The 10,366-nt window shown below is 43.6% G+C and overlaps 1 protein-coding gene across 3 annotated transcripts in view; it reads right to left on the bottom strand.

The window, feature by feature from the left end:
• Positions 1 to 10,366, bottom strand: part of Flnb (filamin B) — a 134,003-nt gene that overhangs the window by 65,836 nt on the left and 57,801 nt on the right. For all 3 annotated transcript variants that reach the window (XM_021203093.2, XM_021203094.2, XM_021203095.2), the window contains exons 5-8: positions 4,340 to 4,458; positions 3,758 to 3,835; positions 2,079 to 2,241; positions 1,202 to 1,399 (exon numbers count right to left, since the gene is read on the bottom strand). In XM_021203093.2, coding sequence (XP_021058752.1) covers positions 1,202 to 1,399; positions 2,079 to 2,241; positions 3,758 to 3,835; positions 4,340 to 4,458 — 558 coding nt within the window. The remainder of the gene's footprint in view (positions 1 to 1,201; positions 1,400 to 2,078; positions 2,242 to 3,757; positions 3,836 to 4,339; positions 4,459 to 10,366) is intronic.

Genomic DNA, 10,366 nt, shown 5'->3' with positions numbered 1-10,366 from the left:
GACAGGGAGAGGGAGAGGGACAGGGAGAGGGACAGGGACAGGGAGAGGGACAGGGAGGGTGTCTCTAACATCAGGGGAAACCCATGCTCCTGCTTGCAGAGGGGTTCGGCAGAGTAGTTTCAGGCATGTCAATGGACACTATGGTTCTACTGAGACCTACAATGCCAAAGCCTCAGTGACTCCACCTGCCAACTGGGGGGGCTAATGCAGCTGGGCTGAGTGTCAGACAGCCAGTAAAGTGCCTGGACTATAGGGACCTGCTGCTGCCAAGCCTGTTCCTAGACACCAAAGCCAGTACACTTCAGTCTCTGCACACGGATTCAATATCCCTTCTAGAAAAGGGCTGGAACAAAAAGATCTCGCTATAATAAGGTTTTAAAGGTGGTGGTCGTGGTGTGTGTTTTAGTGTGTGTGGTTTATGTGAGTGTCTGCCGTATGTGTGCAGGTGCCCAAGGGAGCCAGAAGAGACCATCAGAAGCCCTGAAGCTGGAATTAGAGGTGGAACAGTTAGTGTGTGGCTGCTGGAAACTGAGTACAGGTCCTCTGGATGCTCAGGAGGAGCTGTTCATCACTGAGCAGGGCCTCCAGCCCGTTTCAGATATACGTTTACGTTTAAAAATATTTGCACGGACTTTATTGACTGACTTTCCTAATCTGAAAACCTAAACTCTGAAATATAAAACTATTTAGAATCACGTTGGTGCATAGTGGTTTTTTTTTTTTTTTTTTCTTTCTTTCTGGATTTTGAAGTAATCTAGTTTGCAGATTAGCGATACTCCATCTGTGGTACAGGCTGGGCTTAAAATGTTCCCTAAGGGTACAAGTGTTGAAAATTTGGCAGAAGGAAGTCAGATCACTGGAAGCTTGCCCTGTAAAGGACTGGTGCGGTCCTAGCCTCTCTCCACCTCTTCTTGGCTTCACGGCTCCCTTGTGGTAAACAGCTCCTTTGCCACATGTCATGTGTGCATTGTAGATACACAGCATCACCACAGGCCCAAGTGATCGTGGCCACGAGCCATATAATTTCATCATCTATTAATGTGATCATTTCAGATGTTTTGACACAGCAGAGGAACACAACTTGTGTTAGCATTAATATCCTGAGGATGAAGTACCACCTCCTACTGAAGGAGTCCTGGCAGGAGGAGGATGGAGGGAGCCCGGTCAGTCTCCATGAGAGGTAGAGTTGGTCAGTACTTACCTTCCCCAATTTGTACACCAAAGGGACTCTTGGGAATGGCATCCCCAGCAAAGGAGACCTTGACCACATGGGGGCCAGGCTGCACTGGTTTGTAGACACATCTATACACCTGGTTTCCTCTGTCTTCCACCAGCAGCTCCACACTGTTCTTGCCCTGGGGATCCTCCACCTCAATGCCAATGTCGCCCACGCCAGCTCCTGTGAAAAGAATGGCCATTCCATGAGCACCTCTTGCCCTTCTGAAAGCTCGCTGTCGACCAGTGCCAAGTGCGAACAGAAAGGGTCACGCAGGCAAGGTTGAACCAACTGTATGTCTGTACCAACTGTCATTCTTTTTCTTTAAAAAAAAAAAAAAAAAACAAACCAACCAAACAAAAACTGAAAAGAAAGCTGTCATGTGATGAGTCATGCTTTTAATCTCAGCACTCAGGAGGCAGAGGCAGATGGATATCTGAATTTGAGGCTAGCCTGGTCTACAGAGCAAGTTCTAGGGCAGCCACAGCTACACAGAGAAAGTCTGTCTCAAAACAAAACAAAACAAAACAAAAACAAAAGAAACAAAAAAAGAAAAGAAAGCTAAGAAATTGATATTATTCATCTTATTTATTTGTGCAGTCCACTTCTTCCACTTTTCCATATAACTTTGTTTAGCACATGACTGGTAAAATTTAGTGTAGACTGAAATCTGTACAAAAATTGATTACTTCTCAATCAGGGACAATAGTGAAGATATGTAAAAATACAACTAGCTCATGAGAAAAAGTTGTTTCATCAATCAAAAAGACAAAAAGTTTGGGTGCCCAAATCCTCCTGAGGATTCTGTGTTAGACCCTGCAAGACAAACAAAGGTCAAAACCATGGGAGAGGGATACATTACCAGCTGTGTAGATGTCAAAATAGGTAGGCTTGTTTGCAATGTTCCCTGTAGTTTCCAGCCCTGGGCCTTTTGCAGTGACTTTGCTGGCATCTCCTTGGGCTTTGTCAACGTTCACTTCAAATGGGCTCTTAGAAATGTGCTGTCCTGCAAAGAGGACTATGACCTACAAGTGACAAGAGAGAGGTAACAGTTTCTCCCTGGTTGGCAAGAACACTATCCAACCTCACACACGACCTTCTTTCACCTTCCTCAGGATTGTATACCCAAAGGTGGATGGCAATACAAGCCTGAAGTCAGGCAAAGTGGCCAGAACCTGCACCCATCAGGCATATGGCAATGCCCACGGTATCCTGGTCTTAAACAAAAGTACTTACGTCAGATGCACTTGGGTGTGGGCACCCCCTCCCTCCCAGCTGTGCTTGGTTCTAACCCAGGTCTCTGAGCTATTGAGTCTCCAGTTCCAGGCCATCCAGGTAGTGTCAGACATGGGATCCCTCTTGTAGCATGGGCCTCAAGTGAGACCAGTCATTGGCCGGCCACTTCCCCCTGCCCCCCAATTCTTGTGCCACTATTACCCCAGCACAACTTGTAGGGTGCTCGGCCCTTCTAACAGAAAATAAAGCAACCACTTATACTTAGATCTCTAGGCAAGGGGTTTCTTTAGAAATGCAGATAGGGTCACTGCACTCTCAGAATAAAGTTCATCATCCCAAGATTTTAAAAACAGAGTTAAGATTTTTCATGGACCAAGATCATTTCCAGATAAATGCATTTGAAACAAAATATAATGACTTCTGTCTAAAACTTTAGCAAAACTTTCTCATCTTGGGATATTTTAAGAGGACTAGGTTTCCTATGAATCTACTAATAATTAATTAGATTTAAATGTTCCTTTTGAAGATTTCATTTTCCTAGATTCACGGAGTTCTGGAGTAAGAAGAATCCTGGTGAATTCACAAAAGCTCAAGGCAGAAATTCAGAACCTGTCTTAAAGCCTGAGCACATCGTAGGAGGATTGGCTTCTGTGTGGCTAAGGCTCTCTCGCGTAGAAGACGCATCCCTAGGTTACCCCTTGCTGTAGCCCATGCTCTTAGCCCTATGGAACCGTGCTGGAATGGTCTCACATGGAGCTTGATATGATGCTGAGGTGAAGGGCCTGGAAGCTGGATCCCTGCCGTCCCTCAGAAGCAGAGTATGCTCCTTGCTGCTGCTAGTGGGCTGAACTTGTGTGCCCTCTGGGCTCCAGCCCAGTACACAATCTAGCCCGTCACAAAGAGGAATGAGTAAGAAAGCATTCAGGACAGAGGCTGTAGTTTATTCACTACATTTTCTATACTCCAGACAGACAGCTTCAATCTGTAGGTCCTCATGAGCAATAGGGAGAGGAAATCAGGACATCACGAACGACTCCCCTGGGGAATATAGACAACCGAGATGTGCTACCTAATGCCAAGTCTGATTTATTAGGGATTCTACTTTTTTTTTGATAAATGAGATTGCATAATCTTAACCTAAGTAACTTATGGCTTTTGCCTAGTATGTAGAGACCCTACCTTCCACACCCAGAACTGTACTAACACTGCCAAGAAGTCCATTCCTTTTCCTAAGATCTTTCTTTAACATGTAACGATACAAGCCCAAGGACAAGACCATGCCACGGCCACGGTGCCTTATCTTACTTTGTGCAGTCCGGTGACTTTGGGCAGATACTCCACAGAGTATGTCTTGTTCTTGTCACTGTCTGGGGTCACACGTGCCTAGAAGAGAGGACGATTATCAATTAGAGAAGGTGAAAGGTATACATCAGTATGAAGCAGATGCACTTGATCACTTACTGGTTTGGTGACTGTTATAAGTGTAGATGATGCCAGACTTGGTTTTATGAACAAAAATAAAACAAGAAGTGGGGTGGAGACCCTGCCCCAGAGGAAGCTAGACAATATGGCAGAGTATTTATAAGTTCAGATCGTGCTATGATCAGATCAAAGACCCAAAGATGGTCAGTAGAGGAAAATCAGGACACCTCAATTGACAAGTCCTATGTTTCACCCCACATGTCATTTACATTATCAAACACTGTGTTCGTGTTAATCACAGAATACTGCACTCAAGGCACAGCTCTTAGGCAAGCTGCTTTAGCCGCTGCAAGCCTCAGGATCCTTTGGTAGCATTTTGGCTAAGCTTTGTGAGGACCTGAATATGCAGTCTCCGGTCTCCTGACTGGTCCAATGACTCGAGGGAGGTGGCAAACTCCAGCTTACCTCTTCCTTGTTTCCTTCTGGGTCCTCAACAATCACCATCACATCTCCTTGTCCAGCGCTGATGGTATCTACTGTGAATTTGGCTGGCTGCTTCACCATGTTTCCAGTGGGTTCGATTCCTGTCATGAGTTTACACAGTAAATTTTAAACTGGGCCACGTCTATAATCCACTATGTCTTTTTCTTTTTCTTCTTTTTTTTTCTTTTTTTTTTTCAGCAAACTGAGAGATGGGACCCAATTTTATGAATCCCATGTAGGAGATGGGAACAAACTGCCATGAAGGAATAACCAGATAGGTTCAAACTCTTAATTTTCTTCATGTTATCTAGCTGATATCCAATTCTAAAATATTCAAGAGTTTCAGATAGTGGTCCATGCAACAGTGAAAACAACGCACATTGGTGGTAGCTAGCAGCAGGACCCGCCTTTGCGAGGTCACGCAGGAGAAGGAAGTTGCATATTTCTTTAAACAACACTGCATATATACTTTAAAAAAAATGTATTCCCCTATTATTTGCAATTAGACTTTTAATTTTAAGATGGTTAAACAATAATAGGTAGACTCAAAGACAAATACCCCATATTTCTCTCACATGTGGAATCTAGACTTATATATAAATAATATGAAAAGTAGAAACAAAACCTTGTGGGAAAGGCGTCTTCAGAAGGAAACAAGAGAGGAATGGGGTCAAGCAAGTCAGATCTGTGTGTTTTTCTCTAATATGCAGAACCTCGATATTAAAAAGTTAGGTGAGGAGCTAGAGATGATGGCTCAGCTGTTAAGAGTACTTGTTACTGTTGCAAAGGACCTGAGTTCCAGTCCCAGCACCTACCATTTATAACTCCAGTTCCAAGGGATTGGAAGACCTCTTTTGACTTCCTCAGACACCAGGATTTGGGGGTTTGGGGGGGGAGGGAAAGTGCAATGGGGGGACAATATGAACAAAGAATGATGATTTACATGTATGAAGATGGTGCAGGGGGTGGGGGGAGGGAGGGAACAGGGAGGGAGAGGGGCAGGGAGAAGCATGCTAGGCCAGAAGCTTGGCTGATAGGCTGCTTGCACAAAGCTATGGGCCTGATCCCCAGTACTACACAGCCTGGGCTACATGAGATCCTAGAAGAAAGGGTGTGTGTGTGTGTGTGTGTGTGTGTGTGTGTGTGTGTGTGTGTGTGATATAAACCTACTATTCTGTATACTTGCTGAAGAAATTAATTTTTAAAAAGATAACTGAGTTAATTAGAGACAGACTCCCACACAGGCAGGCGTAAGAAATGACTCTCCAGCATAGCTGCTCTCCCATGTTAATTCTGGAAGTACTCAAAATAGCTAAGATATGGATTCTGCCTAGGAACCCATTACTAGACAGAAACAAAAAATGTGGTCTATACAGTGGAATAATATTCAGTTATAAAGAAAGATGAAATTCCACTACTTGGTGTAACAAAGAACAGATGCGTAGAAGATTATGTAAAGCAAAATAAGCCAGAAGCATAGAGGTAAGTACTGTGTGTTCTTTCTCCAATGTGGAAGGTAGAAAGTCAGCCTGAAGGTAGAAAGTCCTTACTTGAGATTGGAAAGGAGGGGCTAGCTGGACAGAAAGAGCTGGACTGGGTTTGAAGAATGTACAATTTATACACACAAGTAATTTTACCCTGAACCTACTAATACTCACAATCAATGTTAATAGAAATGTAACAATATTAATAGAAATGTAACAATGGCCTGGAGAGATGACTCCATTGTTAAGAGCACTTCCTGTTCTTCTATAGGACCTGATTTCAGTGTCCCCATAACCCACATCAGATGGTTCATAGCCATCTACAGCTCAGGTTCCAGGGGATCCAGTGCCCTCTTCTGGCCTCTGCAGGCACCTGCACTCATGTGCACATACCCACAGAAGCACATAGATAAAAAAAATAAATAAAAGAAATCAACTATAACACTTAGCATACAAAACGCCTACCCAGCTCCCTCGGTGGTAGCAATGGTGCAAAGTGATGATACTTATCATGACCAGAGTACTAAAAATTATATGATCAAGACACAGAGCATTTCATAACCACAAGGATCCCTCGTGTTGCCCTTTTAGGAGTCCCACCCACTTCCCTTCCGCCCCACCCTCTTCTTATCCTGACAACCACTAATCTATTCTCCATCTCTGTAATTTTACCATTTCAAGAATGTTACGTAAATGGAATCATCTATTAGGCAACCTTATGGTATTGGTCCTTCTAACTGAGAATCCCGTCCATTCACGTGGGCTGCTGATGCTTTTTCACTGATGAGTAATGTTCTATGACTGTTTACCCTCTCCACTGAGAGACGTCTGGGTTATATCCAGCCATCTATCATTCCCAAAGCTGCTATAAACATTCAGACATAGGATCTGTGAGAATTTAAATCAAGTGTAAAGTTCTATGTCTATATCTTCCTCCTAACATGGTCCCTCACACAGAGTCCCTAAAATGCCCTATAATGTCCAAGCGGTCCTGATGTGGCAATGACCAGTTCATGATATAAGACTCTTAAGCTTCCTGGAATTTCCTGGGTTGATAAGCTTTTGGTGGGAATCTCAATCTGGAGCTGTCACCAGCAGAAAACGAGGCTTGAGAATCTAGAAGCTTCTGTGTTCTTCCAGAAATATGGCCCATCCCAACTCTCGGGATCCCTTGAACTTTTCATCCTAGAATAACTGTCAGGACACCTGGTTATTTCCTGGCTAGCCCAAGCAGGTCACAGGAACCTCAGATTTGGAGCCCAGTAAGATAGAAGTTGTAAATAACTCCAGACCCACTACTTGAACCAGTGTCTAGTGCTGATTAGAGAAACCGAGACTGACCTTCAGTTCCTCTCCAAATGATTGTGAGAACTGATTGTGAGCTGTTCAGCTGCCATTGACAGAGAACCAGAAAGGCAGTCAGTGGGAAAACCCACTCAATTTGTTGGTCAGAAACTAAGTATGAGGAGAAGGAGACCAGCGCTCAGCGGTGGCTGAGACAGACCAGGGCCAATGCTAGCAACTACTGTCGTGTACAAGATTTATACATCTACTGGTAGGGGTCTGCTGAGAACACGGGCTCTCTGCTCACTATAGCAGCACACACGTATAAAATTAGAATGACACAGAATGTCTGGACCACTTCACATCAGCTGTGTGGGGGTCTAGGCAAGGTTTTTCAAAATACAGATATATACGTAATATACAGATATATATGTAACATACAGATATATATTTAAGACTTGAAAGTTTTGGGGGGGTTGTTTGATTTGGTTTTGTTTTTAATTTTTGATGAAGTTGTAATTTTTCTCCTTCTTGTGCTTTTGGTGTCAAATCCCTGAACTCTTTCTTTCCCTAACTCTGATCTCAGATTCTCATTGCTTTCCCTCTCGGGTGGTTCAGATGCATGTTGCATATTTAAGTGATTCAGTTTGAGCTGATTTTTGAGTTAGGTATGATTCTATTTTTTTTTTTTTTTTTTTTTTTGGTTTTTCGAGACAGGGTTTCTCTGATAGCCTTGGCTGTCCTGGAACTCACTCTGTAGACCAGGCTGGCCTCGAACTCAGAAATCCGCCTGCCTCTGCCTCCCAAGTGCTGGGATTAAAGGCGTGCGCCACCACACCCGGCTATGATTCTATTTTTAAAAGTTATTTATTTTGTGTGTAGGGATGCTTATTCCTCTATTTCTGTGTACCACATGTGTGTCTGGTACCCATGGAGAACAGAAGACGACACTGGATCCCTTGGGACACTTCAGCCACTACGTGGGCACTGGGAATTGAACCCTGATCCTCTGGTAGCACAACCAATGTTCTTAACCACTGGCCATCTCCAGCCACTTGAGTATAATGTTTTATTTTGTTTTTTTACAATGGGGGTTTCTCTGTGTAGCCCTGGCTTCCCTGGAAGTCAGGGTTCCCCCTGTGCTAGAATCTTCCACCGGGGTCAGCACGGCTCTGAAGCTGTGCTTCGGACACCACAGACAGATTCCTGCTACACTTCTTTCAAAACAAGTGCTACAGTTCCTTTGCCGCTCTTCTTTTGATATATACTTGGAATTTTGTTGACAAGAAAATTTCTTTTTTCTTTTCTTTTTATTTTGCTTTTTGGTGCTAGGAACCGACCTCATGTGTGCTAGGCAGGTAGACTGAGGCTGAGTTCATTGTCAAAACTTCAATAGCAACTACGTCACTGTGACAGTTCAGGGAGAACCCATGTCTTTGTTCCAGTCTCTCTTCTTACTCAAGCCTTTTATTTAGTTCTTAGATTATAAATCCTATGTGTGTTTTATTACACTCACACCAATTTTCTTTTCTCAGTGACAGTAAATGGTGTGTCATTTTAAATTTCAGGATCCACATGTGTATTTTACCACATATAACTAGAATAGATTCTGGTGGGTCACTTTTGTGCCTAAGAAAGCTTTATTCTCCTTTGGGACCAACCATTTTATTTTATTTATTTTAAGAGGGTCTCACCATGTAGTCTGGTTGGCCCTGAAACCACAGAATCCTGCCTTCCTTTGCCTGTAATTAAAAGTATATGTCACCACACCTGGCTTTTCTCATTTTTAATTGTTGGAGAAAGTCAGTTTAGACCAGCACATCATCTCCACGTGGGCAGTTTTGTTTCTGACTTTTCTGCTGTCCCCCGACTTCCTACCTAACATCACCATTCAAGCCCCCTTAATATGTTGCAAGAGTTGGCACCACCCTGAACCAGATCTTATCAGTGAAAAGCTGGGTGTGTTCTGAGATGTCAGGCAGAGCTTCCGTGGCAGTTACTCTACACTGACTTGAACTTTCTCCTTCCCCTTTTTGGAGTCTTATGATGGATGACAGTTGAATTTTGTCACTTGCTTTTTAATCATCATATGACCAACCATGCGTCTTTATTTTCATTCACTAACCTGTTTCTATAATCTGGTTGATTGTATTGACAAGTTTTCTAATAGTGGACCAGCCTTACACTACTAAAAGAAACCTCACTTAGACACAATGTGTTACTGATTCATTGTGTGTCTCTGTGTGTGTGATGTATATGTATATGTTTCATGATGTATTTTTATATATCTATAGTCCACTGGTCTCTGTGTTTTGTTTTGTTATTGGCTTTGGTGTTTCATAAAGTGAGGTTGCTATATCTGCTGGTCGGTTTTTGTCAACTTGACACAAGCTGGAGTCACTGGGACGAGAGAACCTCAATTGAGGAATTGCCTCCCTCAGCCTGGGCTCTGGGCATGTCTGTGGATTATGTTGATTAATGATTGACGTGGGAGGACCCAGCCTACTGTGGGTGTAGGTATAACCCAGTGTAACCTACCCAACCCTGGGCAGGTAACGCTGAATTGTAGAAGAAAGCAGACTGGACAAGAGCAAGCCAGTGAGCATCACCCCTCTATGGCCTCTGCTTCTGCTCCGGTGGGGGTGGAGTGGGGGTGTCAGGGTGGGGGTGGGGGAGGGGTTAGAGGGGGTGCTCTAGCTTGAGCTCCTGCTCAGGCTTCCTTCAGAATGGACTGTAACCCTCCCTTCTTCCCACAAGCTGCTTCAGGGCATTTCACCACAGCAACAGAAAGCAAAATAGACCAGCAAGTGCCCTCATCCCTTATTTAAGACAATACAAATCTGCTTTATTTTTTTCTCTAAGTGTTTGGGAGAATTCCCCAGTGAAAGCACTCATCCCTGGAAGTTTGCAGAAGTCCTTACAATTTTACAAATTAAATTTCCTGAATATTTACAGGTTCACCCAGGTTATCTTTTAAAATATGGCCACAGTATTAGTTATTTTTGCCATCACCGTGGCCAGATACCTGATAACAAGAAAGCATTAACTGGTTTATAGTTTGAGAATCCATGGTCAGTGGCAGGAGCTGGCTGGTCCGTGGGTCACATAACATTACAGTTGTGAGAAGCAGAGAGGACACCTATGCTCCGTCACATGACATCAGTTGTGAGAAGCAGATAGGACACCTATGCTCCGTCACATGACATCACGGTTGTGAGAAGCAGATAGGACACCTATGCTC

The sequence above is a fragment of the Mus pahari genome, chromosome 8 (genome assembly GCF_900095145.1).
Source record: "Mus pahari chromosome 8, PAHARI_EIJ_v1.1, whole genome shotgun sequence".
Lineage (NCBI taxonomy): Eukaryota > Metazoa > Chordata > Mammalia > Rodentia > Muridae > Mus > Mus pahari.
This window is presented reverse-complemented; position numbering and strand designations above follow the sequence as displayed.